This window comes from Oncorhynchus mykiss, chromosome 12 (genome assembly GCF_013265735.2).
Source record: "Oncorhynchus mykiss isolate Arlee chromosome 12, USDA_OmykA_1.1, whole genome shotgun sequence".
NCBI classification, from domain to species: Eukaryota; Metazoa; Chordata; class Actinopteri; order Salmoniformes; family Salmonidae; genus Oncorhynchus; species Oncorhynchus mykiss.
Genome location: NC_048576.1, coordinates 45,785,379 through 45,801,287, shown reverse-complemented (window position 1 = coordinate 45,801,287; position 15,909 = coordinate 45,785,379). Strand labels below are relative to the sequence as shown.

The 15,909-nt window shown below is 44.3% G+C and overlaps 1 protein-coding gene across 1 annotated transcript in view; it reads left to right on the top strand.

Moving 5' to 3' along the window:
• LOC110538902 (alpha-tectorin-like) overlaps positions 1-15,909 on the top strand; it is an 82,369-nt gene that overhangs the window by 13,833 nt on the left and 52,627 nt on the right. The window contains exons 6-8 of the mRNA XM_036939508.1: positions 40-166; positions 548-669; positions 14,529-14,541. Coding sequence (XP_036795403.1) covers positions 40-166; positions 548-669; positions 14,529-14,541 — 262 coding nt within the window. The remainder of the gene's footprint in view (positions 1-39; positions 167-547; positions 670-14,528; positions 14,542-15,909) is intronic.

Here is a 15,909-nt window from a genome sequence, read left to right as displayed (position 1 = left end):
GTGTGTGTGTGTGTGTGTGTGTGTGTGTGTGTGTTAAAGGGCTGAACCGATGGGAGGACATAGAAAGGCTGAATTTCTTCCCTAAGCTGGAGGAGGTGAGGCTGATGGGGCTTCCCTTACTGCAGCCCTACACAAACAAAGAGAGACGCAACCTCACCGTGGCACAGTGAGTACACACACATTTTAATCATTTAGCAGACGCTCTTATCCAAAGTGACAGTGCGTTAATGTTAAGGTAGCTAGGTAAGACAACCACATTGCACAGTCATAGTACGTAAAACCTTTCCTCAATAAAGCGGCGATCAGCAAAGTCACTGCTAGTAAGAAAATACATGTGTTTGTGTTAGTGCAAGAAAGGTGCAAATACAAACGGTAGGATGTGATTTCATCTATTTGTTTTTTAATCGGTCGGGGAGGGCAAGTGCTGTGGGATTATTCAAGATACCTTTTGAAGAGGCACACACACACACACACACAATTGAATACACACCTGTTTGATTTGACACACGTCACACACACTCATACATATTCTTTGTCCTTTTTGCAGGTTGCCATCTGTGTCTGTGTTAAACGGTAGTGTGGTGACGGAAGGGGAGAGAGAAGACGCTGAGAGGTTCTTCATCAGACACTACCTGGACCTTCCTGAAGAGACGCTGCCTCATAGGTACTGTTGACACACACTAGTTTGTTGAAGTGGAGCTTTGTCAGAGGAACTGTAAAACAGGCGCATACATACGTTTTTCTTCTGATAAGAACAACCTCATGTAAAACTTATCTCTGGTTCATAATAGCAAGAGCCCTCCTCTGAGACACCTACTGTACCTTAACAATGGACGGGAATCACTTTGATTCACTACCTCTCAGCTACCTCCTACCTCTTTCTGCTTATGTTAACTCCCCCCAGTGTTCTATTGTCATCTCAGGACTTCCCGTGATGGGAATTTGGGGGGGGGGGGGTAGGTTAGGTTTGGGCCCATGCTGGAAAACTGATTGGCCCACACTTTTTGCCAGCCACATTCCACTTAACCTTAGGAGAATGCAAGGGAGGGATTTGCGGGGGAAGAGCGTGTTCCCTGACTGGGGGAAAGTAACATTTGCGAGACAATGGCGCCAGTCTCTGCCCACTCAATGACTTCTTTGTGCCTTGGAATACTCAGATCGGAAAACCGATACACAAGGTGGCAGGTAGATTTTTCTTCGCTCGTTCGCCCTCTTTTTTTTCTTTCTTAGGGGGGGATCGAGAGGTTGACTCATTTCCGTGTGTAACCGGAGCTGATGTAGCCCAAAACTTGACTCCAAACTGACACAGTGTCTCAGATTAATAAGGGTACTGCAATGGAAGTGTCTCAAAGCCACAAACCATTCTCTTTAGGTTTTCTTTTTCTCTTTGCATTTTAAAAGCAAGGAGAGAGAGAAAGTGTTTACTTGCTCTTGGGTCTAAGCCTGTTTCTTTGTGTATGTGTGCATGTGTGGGTACACATGTGGACGTGTGTGAGAGTGTGTTGGATGCGGTCAGTGAGCACTGGGAAGGACTTAGGCGGCCGGGCTATCCCCTTTTGGCGGAGGTGCTATGAGAGAGGAGGGGCTATGAGAGGGGTGGGTAAGGATAGAAGGGAGAGGGAGAGGATTGGGCTTGGGATAAGGAGAGAGAAAGAAAGCAGGGCCTACAGAGAAGGGTAGAAGGGAGAGATGAAGGGGCTTATGGTGTGAAGAGAAGGGTGAGATGCGGCGTGGGGTAATTAGTAAGAGACAGAGAAGAGGAATTGAGGGGATTACCGGGGAAGTGACTAGGCAGCTGAGGTGGATTAAAGAACAGAGAGAGAAGCATGAAACACCAGAGATCTAGGGCAGTTACAAGGTAAGGTATTAGCCACACACAGAGGAGGCTGGTGGGAGGAGTTATAGGATGGGCTCATTGTAATGAATGGAATGGTATTAATGGAACAGAGTCAAACATATGGAAACTGTGTTTGACTCCATTTTGTTTATTCCATTCCAGCCATTACAATGAGCCCGTCCTCCTATAACTTCTCCCACCAGCCTCCCCTGGACCCAATACATTTAGCTGTGTCTAGAAACACAGGTATTAAATTAATGCCACTGCTTTCTTCAGGCACCACACTAAGCTAGGACCATTAGAAATTGTATTTAGCATTACCATACCTTACTCTCTCAATATAATTTACAGGGGTACAATATACAAGTTTCCACATTAAATGAGCCATTTGAGTGAATGAAAAATGGGTTTCTCACAGAATGGCACTTTCTGCATTGACTGAGGGGTTAGAGGACAATTCCCATGGCAGTGGCGCTTGCTGCTTTAGGCTGAAACTCTGGCTACACACACACACCCACACTGAAACCCTAGCCAGGCGGGGTTTTCAGCGAGGGAAGGGTGAAATTGGTTTGATTGGCCCAACTGTTACAGTAGCTTTGAAAATAGGCTTTCCTCTGGGATTTTATTTAATCGTTCCTTATCGCTAACTCAGCGTTCCCTCAAGGTGGGTGAGCGCCTTCTCACGGCTGAGAGAGCGGTAGAGGGCTCGCTGTGTTTCCCGAACGAGCACATACCACTCTTATCAAATATACACACACACTCATTCACTCACACACATTTGTCCCAACTTACCCCCACAGTGTCAGAGAAAGCTGTTTTCTTGGATAGCGGTTAGTCCAAGGATAATAAGATTTTTGTGTGGACCCCAGGAAGAGTAGGTGCTGCTTTTGCAACAGATAATGGGGATCCTAATAAAATACCAAACTGCCAAACCACCATGTGGCCCGCAGCCTCCCTTTTTCTAGGACCACTGATCAATTTCCAAATACTTTTTAAAAAAGTGTGTGGAGAACAGTCGGGGTGAGGTTGTGCATCAGCAGTTTTTCCCTTGGTAGGTCAGTCACTGACAGTCACTCAATTAGCCCTTAGCTGACTTTTATTTTATTTTATTGTAAGTTAGTCTTGCGGCTAGCTATGTATACTTGTAGTAATCATGGTCTAATTAACAACCGGTGGGCCCCATTGATTTTGTTAGTCACTCTCCATAAGATATCATATTAAAAACTGCAAACATTTCTCTCCACCTAATGGCAAAATGGGTAACAATTTCAGTAAATTAGCTGTAAAATTGCAAATTTTCCCCTCCGTCCCATCGTAAAATGAGTAAAATTGCATGAAATTAGTTATAAAATTGCCTAGTCTTTTCTCTGCCCAATGGCAAAATGTATAGATTTGTAGGAAATTAACTCTGAAACTCGAATATATTTTGCTTACGGCCCCCAACAATCTAGGGCTAGCTCTGACTGCATGTGTGGGTATAGATATGGGTACACAGTAGGATTGGGCGGCATCCAGATTCTCATGTCGTCATACTGTCCTTCTCTCACCCTGGGATTTACGGTATTACCAGCTTAATACACAAGGGGGCGCCGAAAAACCCAGCCAGAAACATAATTGGACGTCTATTACCAGAATGCTAACAACATTTGCATAAGTAATAGCGAATTTACATGGAGGCTGCTAGCTAAATATGCTAATGAGCGCAAACGAAAATAAACAAATTGCAAAGACAGGCAATCCAGCTCATAAAGTTATGCATACAGCGTATTTAGAAAGTAGTCAGACCCATTGACCTTTTACACATTTTATGTTTCAGCTTTATTATTAAAAAATATATAATTAATCCCCACATCAATCTACACGCAATACTCCCAGTCCTACTGCTGAAAAACATCCCCACAGCATGATGGCCACCACTGTGCTTCACCGTAGGGATGGTGCCAGGTTTCCTCCAGATGTAACGCTTGGCATTCAGGCCAAAGAGTTCAATCTTGGTTTCAACAGATCGGAGAATCTTGTTTCTCATGGTCTGAGAGTCCTTTAGGTGCCTTTTTGGCAAACTCCAAGTGGGCTGTCATGTGCCTTTTTTACTGAGGAGTGGCTTCCATCTGGCCGCTCTTCCATAAAGGCCTGATTGGTGGAGTGCTGCAGAGATGGTCGTTCTTCTGGAAGTTTCTACCATCTCCACAGAGGAACTCTGGTGCTCCATCAGGTTCTTGGTCACCTACCTGACCAAAGCTCTTCTCCCTTGATTGCTCTCGGAAGAGTCTTGGTTGTTCCAAACTTCTTCCATTTAAGAATGATGGAGGCCATTGTGTTCTTGGGGACCTTCAATGCTTCAGAAATGTTTTGGTACCCTTCCTCGGACCTGTGCCTCGACACAATCCTGTCTCGGAGCTCTATGGACAATTCCTTTCGACCTCGTGGCTTGGTTTTTGCTCTGACATGCACTGTCAACTGTGGGACCTTATATAGATGTGTGTGTGCCTTTTACAAATGTTGTCCAATCAATTGAATTTACCACAGGTGGTTTCCAATCAAGTTGTAGAAACATCTCAAGGATGATCAAAGGAAACAGGATGCACCTGAGCTCAATTGCGAGCAAAGGGTCTGAATAATTCTGTAAATATGGTATTTTTATTTTATAGAATTTTTCTTAGCAAAATTGTCTTTACCTTTTTTGTTGTTGTTGCTTTGTCATTGTGGGGTATTGTGTGTAGATTGATGAGGATTTATTTTAATTCATCCATTTTAGAATAAGGTGTTAATGTAACAAAATGAAGGGGTCTGAATACTTTCCGAATGTGGGCGGGGGATTGATCCGGTGGCCTACAAAAGGCTCTATTAGGGTGTCATAGCCCCAAATTTTTTTAAAGTAAGCATTGGCCATTTATTACATCACTTTTTTCACATGGTGGGGTCAAATGTATTTTTAAATAAAAATTAGGTCACGGGCCAAAAATAATTTGGAATCCCTGCCATAATGTATGCATAAGAGCGACTGCCAAAACTGACCAATCGCCACCATTCTCTCTACCAAATGACAAATCCTAACCTCCGGTCCATTCTGTCTGATCTCCACAGGTACCATGTCCTGGTGTCCAAGTACGGACGGCTTGCCCCGCTGGCCGAGGTGGACTTGCGTCCGCGCTGCATGGCCACGCTGGAGGTGCGCTGGGGCGAGCGGACGGAGACTCTAAGCTTGCGGTTGGAGCAGACAGTCGGGGAGCTCAAGAAGGAGCTCAGGGCCCTGGTGGACCTGCCAGCCAACGGCATGCGGCTGTACTACATCGCCCGCGAGCTAGGCTCCGCGCTGGGACCTGAGGAGATGAAGTACGGCAGTCGGGCACTCCACTCGTACATGATCCAAGACGGAGATGAGATCCTGGTGGTGCCCAAGACTAAGAGCCGCACAATCTCGTCCACCTCCTTGGACTCCTAAGAAGTGTGTGTGTGTGTGTGTGTGTGTGTGTGTGTGTGTGTGTGTGTGTGTGTGTGTGTGTGTGTGTGTGTGTGTGTGTGTGTGTGACTTATTTATAGACTGACCAGCTTCTGGACACCAACTGTCTACGCTGTCTCTTCATTTAATTTTTTTGATGTTTCTTGGTAAAGCACCTTACTTTATATAAATATACAGTGCCTTGCGAAAGTATTCGGCCCCCTTGAACTTTGCGACCTTTTGCCACATTTCAGGCTTCAAACATAAAGATATAAAACTGTCTTTTTTTGTGAAGAATCAACAACAAGTGGGACACAATCATGAAGTGGAACGACATTTATTGGATATTTCAAACTTTTTTAACAAATCAAAAACTGAAAAATTGGGCGTGCAAAATTATTCAGCCCCCTTAAGTTAATACTTTGTAGCGCCACCTTTTGCTGCGATTACAGCTGTAAGTCGCTTGGGGTATGTCTCTATCAGTTTTGCACATCGAGAGAGATTTTTTCCCATTCCTCCTTGCAAAACAGCTCGAGCTCAGTGAGGTTGGATGGAGAGCATTTGTGAACAGCAGTTTTCAGTTCTTTCCACAGATTCTCGATTGAATTCAGGTCTGGACTTTGACTTGGCCATTCTAACACCTGGATATGTTTATTTTTGAACCATTCCATTGTAGATTTTGCTTTATGTTTTGGATCATTGTCTTGTTGGAAGACAAATCTCCGTCCCAGTCTCAGGTCTTTTGCAGACTCCATCAGGTTTTCTTCCAGAATGGTCCTGTATTTGGCTCCATCCATCTTCCCATCAATTTTAAACCATCTTCCCTGTCCCTGCTGAAGAAAAGCAGGCCCAAACCATGATGCTGCCACTACCATGTTTGACAGTGGGGATGGTGTGTTCAGCTGTGTTGCTTCTACGCCAAACATAACGTTTTGCATTGTTGCCAAAAAGTTCAATTTTGGTTTCATCTGACCAGAGCACCTTCTTCCACATGTTTGGTGTGTCTCCCAGGTGGCTTGTGGCAAACTTTAAACAACACTTTTTATGGATATCTTTAAGAAATGGCTTTCTTCTTGCCACTCTTCCATAAAGGCCAGATTTGTGCAATATACGACTGATTGTTGTCCTATGGACAGAGTCTCCCACCTCAGCTGTAGATCTCTGCAGTTCATACAGAGTGATCATGGGCCTCTTGGCTGCATCTCTGATCAGTCTTCTCCTTGTATGAGCTGAAAGTTTAGAGGGACGGCCAGGTCTTGGTAGATTTGCAGTGGTCTGATACTCCTTCCATTTCAATATTATCGCTTGCACAGTGCTCCTTGGGATGTTTAAAGCTTGGGAAATCTTTTTGTATCCAAATCCGGCTTTAAACTTCTTCACAACAGTATCTCGGACCTGCCTGGTGTGTTCCTTGTTCTTCATGATGCTCTCTGCGCTTTTAACGGACCTCTGAGACTATCACAGTGCAGGTGCATTTATACGGAGACTTGATTACACACAGGTGGATTGTATTTATCATCATTAGTCATTTAGGTCAACATTGGATCATTCAGAGATCCTCACTGAACTTCTGGAGAGAGTTTGCTGCACTGAAAGTAAAGGGGCTGAATAATTTTGCACGCCCAATTTTTCAGTTTTTGATTTGTTAAAAAAGTTTGAAATATCCAATAAATGTTGTTCCACTTCATGATTGTGTCCCACTTGTTGTTGATTCTTCACAAAAAAATACAGTTTTATATCTTTATGTTTGAAGCCTGAAATGTGGCAAAAGGTCGCAAAGTTCAAGGGGGCCGAATACTTTCGCAAGGCACTGTATATATTAATATATATACACACACACATATATGACTTAGTGTGCGTGTTCCAATTTTGGCTTGGTGCGAAGCATCGCTATTGTCAGACGCTGGTGGCACGTCACACCACTGAGATTTTCCATTTTATTTGGTTTGTCAAAATAGAGCCCAGAATAGTATTTTATCAGAAATATTAGTTTTTAAGTAATGTTAGCACAATTAGCATACCCTCCCTCTCTCACCCAATTCTTAAATCATGTGCTTCAGATATCCCAAGATAACCCCTGAGTCAGAATCACAGGGGGTGGTGCGCTGAGAGAGACGCTTCATTGAGCTTTGAGGATGATAGAGCTTGTGACACATAGAGACCACACGGAACATCACTGACCCCAACTCACTCAGGCGATCTGGCGGAAAGAGACAAGACGAGGCCAAATAGAAGGGGTTGGGTTGGTGGGCAGTTGCTATTAAAGGTGGAGAGAGAGGGGGATCTGGAGAAGGAGGTGCACTCTGGTTGCTGTAGGTCTTCCTGCTGTCTGATTCCACATGAAGGGAGCAGCTCTCTCCCCTGCCGAGGGGGAGTGGGTGTTGGAGGGAGAGGCGGTGAACCCCAGGCCAGCCTCACTGAGTAACCACATACCGGCTGCTGTGTCACAGTCACTTCCTCTGTGCTTGGATTACAATGGGTTCACCCAACGGGCAGTGGCCTTCCTCACCTCTTGCTCTCTCTCTCCATCTTCCTCTCTCCCCATCATCCACACCTCACATCCGTCTCACACACCCAACACCTCTTACTGGAACCAGTGTCCATTGTTTTAGTACACCCTGGGTCAACAATGTGGCCCCAGAATTTGTGCTCTCCCATTGGTTCATATTGTCTAATAGGTGTCTTCAGATTCAGAGACCTCCAATTGGTGGAAAGATGTGAGAAATGCCCTATGGTAATCATATTTTGTTGCTGCCCAGTCCAAAGTCAATTTCACTCTGCTTTGGCGTCAGAGGTTAGCTACTCTTCTTATACATGGGAGAAATCAGTAAACCAAGGTGATGATGAAACTGGGTTTATTTACCAATCACTCTACCAATTTATATATCCCTTTTTAATCTGAATTCCTCTTTGATCTTTTTACTTGAAGTATTATGCAAAGTTTGCACCGGTGCAAAAGCTAAATGAGCGTGGCCATAGTCTGCCAGCGCTAGGCTTTGTTTAGAAAAGTAGATGGATCTCGACCTTTTGGGAATTATTTTAGGCACATCACAGGTGCTTCTTGATCCGTTAATGTTGTGTTCGCATGGTTGGTAATGGTAAAGTATGCAATATAGTGTATGTGGGCTGGGATTGTGGTTGGATTTAAAAAAAAATAGTCTGCCGTCATTTACTATGGAGGATTGCATGGACTTGTAACTTAATCTTGAGGGACCTACGATAAGAGTGTATGTTATAGTACATAGTGTATCTCCTATGTTTTTATGTTATGTTTTTTGGAAGATGATCAGATTGATAATTATTAAAGTGATTCTGATTTTTTTTTCTTCTGAAAGCTTCAATGCCTCCAGTTTCAAGAAAATGCTGTCCCTTTTTTTTTCTTTGCTTAAAATCAAACTTACTGTACACACAGAGATCATTTATGGACATATGTTACCTGCTGACTGTTGTTAAATCTGACTTTATGCATAGCACTGTAATACACGTCTGTCTAAGACCCTGTAAAATCATTTTATTTATCGGGTAAATCTATTTAATAATGTCATTTTGCTTTATTGTGGTAATATTGTAAGGGTTTCTTTACTTTATGTTGGTAATGCTTTATTTACAGCCCATTTCAGATGGTATTTACCTACGGGAAAACAATGGGTATTTTCTGATCCTCACTGTACACACACACACAGTTCTTCAAAGAATTCTACATAGTTGGTTACTTTGTATCAGTGAATGCCAAAGAAACCAGGATGAAATTGTTAAACAGTATAATTAGGATAGCCTCATATTATTTCCAAGTAAATATCGGACTAAAGACGAATAAAGCGTTCGTTTTTTTTGGTTTACTTTTTAATATACATGCTTTGTTCATAACCAAGTGGGAAGGTGGGAAAATGCACTTGAACGTCCCTCCAACTGGTAATTGTTCATCAAACTCCAGGCATTTACATTTGTTGGATGACATGAAAATAAAGATCTATGGCCACGCAATGGCCATGTCGGTCTCCGGAACTGGCTTGAAGAGGGCAGTCCATAAGCGCAGACGAATGATGTCAAGGATCTGGAAAGGATTCTGGCAGCTTCTTTAAATAGTACCCTCAAAACACCCGTCTCAACATCAACGGTGAAGAGGCGGCTCCGGGATGCTGGCCTTCTAGGCAGAGTTCCTCTGTCCAGTGTCTGTGTTCTTTTGCCCATCTTTTCTTTTTATTGGCCAGTCTGAAATATGGCTTTTTCTTTGCAACTCTGCCTAGAAGGCCAGCATCCCGGAGTCGCCTATTCACTGTTGACGGTGAGACTGGTGTTTTGCGGGTACTATTTAATGAAGCTGCCAGTTGAGGACTTGTGAGGCATCTGTTTCTCAAACTAGACACTCTAATGTACTTGTCTTCTTGCTCAGTTGTGCACCGGGGCCTCCCACTCCTCTTTCTATTCTGGTTAGAGCCAGTTTGCGCTGTTCTGTGAAGGGAGTAGTACACAGCGTTGTACAAGATCATCAGTTTCTTGGCAATTTCTCGCATGGAATAGCCTTCATTTCTCAGAACAAGAATAGACTGACAAGTTTCAGAAGAACAGTCTTTGTTTCTGGCCATTTTGAGCCTGTAATCGAACCCACAAATGCTGATGCTCCAGATACTCAACTAGTCTAAAGAAAGACAGTTGTATTGCTTCTTTAATCAGAACAACAGTTTTCAGCTGTGCTAGCATAATTGCAAAAGTGTTTTCTAATGAGCAATTATCCTTTTAAAATTATTAACTTTGATTAGCAAACACAGCGTGCCATTGGAACTCAGGAGTGATGGTTGCTGATAATGGGTCTCTGTACGCCTATGTAGATATTCATTTTTTTTTTAATCAGCTGTTTCCAGCTACAATAGTCATTTGCAACATTAACAATGTCTACGCTGTATTTCTGATCAATTTTGTTATTTTAATAGACACAAAAATAGATTTTCTTTCAAAAACAAGGACATTTCTAAGTGACCCCAAACTTTTGAGTGGTAATGTACGTACTGAAGTCACCACCATGGAGCACAAGTCTTCCAACAGGAGCCGAGCCAGTCCAGTCGCACAACCGCCCAGATCACTGCAACAACTTGGCTGCAAGGTAATCAGACTTAATTGGTGTCACCAAGCCTGGAGGTGCCGAAAGCTCCTCCTCCCCTCACTCCCCATCTTTCAGGCAGTGTGTGAACCACACAAGACACATTTGGCTGATGCCATCAGTGTCACACTCCGCCAATTCTGGGTGTTTGCTTAAAGCACCCAGCCCGCCGGCTCCCAATCCCAACCTCCAGTCCCAGCAGAGGCTCTGTCACTACGCAACAGATGGGGCTGAGGTCCCCTCAGCCTGGGCCTTCTCTGACTGGAGCAGCAGGGCCACAAGTTCAAGTTCCTCTACAGAGGGAACACTGGGCTGGCTTGGGGTTACCAGGCTGTGACAACAGGGCTGTCCCGTTAATGCAGGGTCACGCCAAAGTTGGGAGGTGGTGGGGGTTGAGATGTTGCGTTACCTCTTCGCACCCTTGTCCCGTACCCAAGACCTGGCCCGGGGAGGCTGTATCCTGATCTCCCCCATTGCATTATGGAGCAGAAGTGAGGGCTGAACGGAGCCAATTGTGTGCCCAGGAGTAGGAGTCATTTGGGAATGTGAGGTTTGGGTTACCACAAGGAGTTTCTACATTGTGGAGGAAAGAAGAAGAGAGGAGGGCAAGACAAGGCTAACTGCTGGGCATAGGGGGGAGGTTAGAGGGTTGACATGGAGTGGCCCAATCTGGGGATTGAATGTCTCTCGCACTGAGCTCACCCTCACTGTTGATGTAATGCTTTTATGACTTATTGATGTAACTGATCAGTCCGTTTCAATCATTGCTATTTTATTTTCTCAACTTTTAACAATTGAAACTACAATCAGACCATTTAGAAGTAAACCTCCTTGTCAGCAAGACTGTTCCTAGAAATATCTGTTCTTCATTGAGGAATAGATGTGTGCTACCTTACATGGGGCAAATATGCAACGTCACCTCAGCTGAGCTCACTATGTAACAACCGATTTATACAACACTGTCCCCATTCCCAGTGAGCTAAATGGAGGGAGAGGGAGTGAAAGACCTTTATCCATGTTGTGTTGTCACGTGTTGCTGCCTTGCTATGTTGTTGTCTTAGGTCTCTCTTTATGGAAGTGTTGTGTTGTCTCTCTTGTTGTGATGTGTGTTTTATCCTTAATTTTATTTTTTAATTTATTTTTAATCCCAGGCCCCCGTCCCCGCAGGAGGCCTTTTGGTAGGCCGTCATTGTAAATAAGAATTTGTTCTTTAACTGACTTGCTTAGTTAAATAAAGTAAACTATCATGCTGGCTAATGAAGTGTGTGCGTGCGCGCGCGTGTGTGTGTGTGTGTGTGTGTGTGTGTGTGTGTGTGAGTCCATGCGAGAGTGGGAGTTCAAGTGAGAAAATCAGGCCTATTGTCCCCATCTCAATTCCTCCTCCTTCTCCCCGTCCTCGACATTTCCCAAAACACCGGCCGTTAGCACAGGAGGATCTCGGTCCCGGCAGGCCCACTGGGAACATGTTTTTTTTGTTGTCCCCTTTTGGTGTGTTGCTCTCTTTTCACAGGTTGGTAAAGAGTTTATGCATTTACACAACAACGCATGGGAGGAGTAAAATAATCCACCACAAAGAGCCCCTACACTGGTCAATAGGAGCCCCAGGTCAGCCCTCAGTCCTGCAGCCTTTGACACGTCCTGCTCCCCCTCGCTCTAGTTACCTCCACTGTCCCTCTTGCAACAAAGACCCAACTGAGTCCCCTCTCCTTCCCAGACCCTATCAGAACGGATCTACCTGCCATTTCTTTCATACCTTATCTCTCCAGGATCTATGGAAATGATGTATGCTCTGTGCCCATGTAAATGAGGCCATTCCTAATTAAAGAGAACACAGTGTGTCCAAAGTGACTCATGTTAATTCTGTAAGTAGAACTACCCAAGGTCTTGAAAAAGCAGGGTTTAAGCCTGTGTGTGTTTTTTCTCTCTTTGTTTCTCTCTCTCTTTTTGCATTCTACTGCAGAGATAGCCTGCAGAGTTCTGTCTTACTATCCAGGTCTGTGCCCAAACAGTTCGAGCCTCTACTTTTAAAAATCCACCTTTCCAGAAATAAGTTTCTCACTGTTGCCGCTTGTCATAGACCCCCCTCAGCCCCCAGCTGTGCCCTGGACACCACATGTGAATTGATTGCCCCCCCCCATCTATCTTCAGCATTCGTACTGTTAGGTGACCTAAACTGGGATATGCGTAACACCCCGGCCATCCTACAATCTAAGCTAGATGCACTAAATCCCACACAAATTATCAAGGAACCTACCAGGTACAACTCTAAATCTGTAAACATGGGCACCCTTATAGATATCGTCCTGACCAACTTGCCCTCCAAATACACCTCTGCTGTCTTCAACCAGGATCTCAGCGATCACTGCCTCATTGCCTGAGTCCGTAATGCGTCCGCGGTCAAATGACCACCCCTCATCACTGTCAAACGCTCCTTAAAATACTTAAAAGATAAAAATAAATAAACGACCTCATCCTGTCAGTAGAAGTTGCCTGGTTGTTCTTTAAAAGTGCTTTCCTCACCATCTTAAATAAGCATGCCCCATTCAAAAAATGTAGAACTAAGAACAGACACAGCTCCTGGTTCACTCTTGACTTGACTGCCCTTGACCAGCACAAAAACATCCTGTGGCATACTGCATTAGCATCGAATAGCCCCCTCGATATGCAACTTTTCAGGGCAGTCAGGAACCAATATACACAGTCAGTTTGGAAAGCAAAGGCTAGCTTTTTCAAACAGAAATGTACATCCTGTAGCACTAATTCCAAACAGTTTTGGGACACTGTATATGAAGAATGAAGAATAAGAGCACCTCCTCCCAACTGCCCACTGCACTGACGCTAGGAAACACTGTCACCACCGATAAATCTACGATAATCGAGAATTTCAATAAGCATTTTTCTATGGCTGGCCATGCTTTCCATCTGGCTACCCCTACCCCGGCCAACAGCTCTGCAACCCCGCAGCAATTTGCCCAATCCCCCGCACTTAGCTGATGTTCTGAAAGAGCTGCAAAATCTGTACCCCGACAAATCAGCTGGGCTAGACAATCTGGACCCTCTCTTTCTAAAATTTTCAGCCGAAATTGTTGCAACACTTCAGCCACGCTCAAGGTCCTAAATGATATCATAACCGCCATCGATAAAAGACAGTACTGTGCAGCCGTCTTCATTGACCTGGCCAAGGCTTTTGACTCTGTCAATCACTGCATTCTTATCGGCAGACTCAATAACCTTGGTTCCTTAGATAACTGCCTCGCTTGGTTCATCAACTACTTCTCAGATCGAGTTCAGTGTGTCAAATCAGAGGGCCTGTTGTCCGGACCTCTGGAAGTCTCTATGGGGGTGCCACAGGGTTAAATTCTTTTCAGAGTCTTTTCTCTGTGTATATCAATGATGTCGCTCTTGCTGCTGGTGATTCTCTGATCCACCTCTACGCAGACGACATCATTCTGTATACATCTGGCCCTTTAGACACTGTGTTAACAAACCTCCAAACAAGCTTTAATGCCATACAACACTCCTTCCGTGGCTGCTCTTAAATGCCAGTAAAACTTAATGCATGCTCTTCAACCGATCGCTGCCCACACCTGCCCGCCCGACTAGCATCACTTCTGACTTAGAATATGTGGACAACTACAAATACCTAGGTGTCTGGTTAGACTATAAACTCTCCTTCCAGACTCACATTAAGCATCTCCAATCCCAAATTAAATCTATCTATTTCGCCACAAAGCATCCTTCACTCATGCTGCCAAACATACCCTCGTAAAACTGACTATCCTACCGATCCTTGACTTAGGCGATGTCATTTACAAAATAATCTCAAACATTCTACTCAACAAATTGGATGTAGTCCATATTGGATGTAGGCCCTCGCTACATATCCGTTGCCAAACCCATTGTCTCCAGGTCATCTATAAGTCTTTGCTAGGTAAAGCCCCACCTTATCTCAGCTCATTGGTCACCATAGCAACGCCCACCATAGCACGTGCTCCAGCAGGTATATTTCACTGGTCATCCCCAAAGCCAACACCTCCTTTGGCCGTCTTTCCTTCCAATTCTCTGCTGCCAATGACTGGAACGAATTGCAAAGGTCATTGAAGCTGGAGACTTATATCTCCCTCACTAACTATAAGCATCAGCTGCCAGAGCAGCTTACCGATCACTGTACCTGTACACAGCCCATCTGTAAATTTCCCACCCAACTACCTCATCCCCATATTGTTATTTGTTTTTGCTGTTTTGCACCCCAGTATCTCTATTTGCACATCATCATCTGCACATCTACCACTCCAGTGTTAATGCTACATTGTAATTATTTCGCCACTGTGGCCTATTTATTGCCTTGCCTCTCTAATCTTACTACATTTGCACACACTGTATATATTTATATATATACTTTTATATTGTTTTATTGACTGTATATTTGTTTATCCCATGTGTAATTGTTGTTGTTTTTGTCACACTGCTTTGCTTTATCTTGGCCAGGTCACAGTTGTAAATGAGAACTTGTTCTCAACTAGCCTACCTGGTTAAATAAAGGTGAAATAAAAAATTTTAATTGGCTGGGTCTGAGCTTCTCAGGTGGAAAGCTTTAGCCATACAGAGACACGGACAGGGCTGAGGGGAGGAATCAGGGCTCAATCCAAGGAGCTGGCATCTATGTCCGAAATCCTCTTTGTTGTAACTGTTTTGTCTTCCATGATTGGAGGGGAATAAGGTTTTGTTTCAAGAATTTGCCTTTGCTCGTGTAGTCTTTCTGCCCTCATTTCCAGGATATCTCATTTGCTCTCCCTCACTTTCCCTCTCCCTCTCTGCCCACTCAAAGTTCCCCTCCCCACCTACTACTTTGATCTCAGATTAAGTTGAACACTATCCCTGGTAAAAATTTGCACCTGCCTCTTTTAGTAAAGTTCCTTCCAGAGCTTTGGCAGGGGCTTACACTTTTGCCGCCCCTCTCATACAAGGAATCTCTTTCTTCCTGCTCCTTTCGATATCCATTGCATGCCCTAGGCAAGGATTTTGGCTGTTTTCTGGGACTCCCATTTTAACAGTACCGGTAATCCTGCTGGAAGTGAACGAGAAGCGCCCCCTCTGTTTGGACGTCCACCCCCCCGCCCCCTTCTCCCCTCCCATTATCACCATAACAACTGCCACCCCTCCGTCTTTTTCCAGGCCTCTCTTCACTTCTTTTAAACTCTGTGGATGGTTCCCAGTTGGATAAAACACATATGTGTACTGGAGGAAGCCTGGTGAGAGTGGTGAGGGGTTAAATGTCCGTGTTCTGAAGACAGGTGAGTGGTCCATCTATCTACCTCGTCCTCTAGCTCTCTCTCTGTCTCTCTCCTCTCTCCCTTTCCCTCCAACACGTGCATCACCGATTGATGGACAGGTGAGCTGCATCTGAATCTGACTCCCGGACAGGTGTGTGTTCAAACTCGTTTATCCTTGGAATTTCATCGTTTTTTTAAAGATAATACAGAAATTCCTAACATGTTGGATTATCCCTGTTACTGGTATTCATGTTGTATTTAA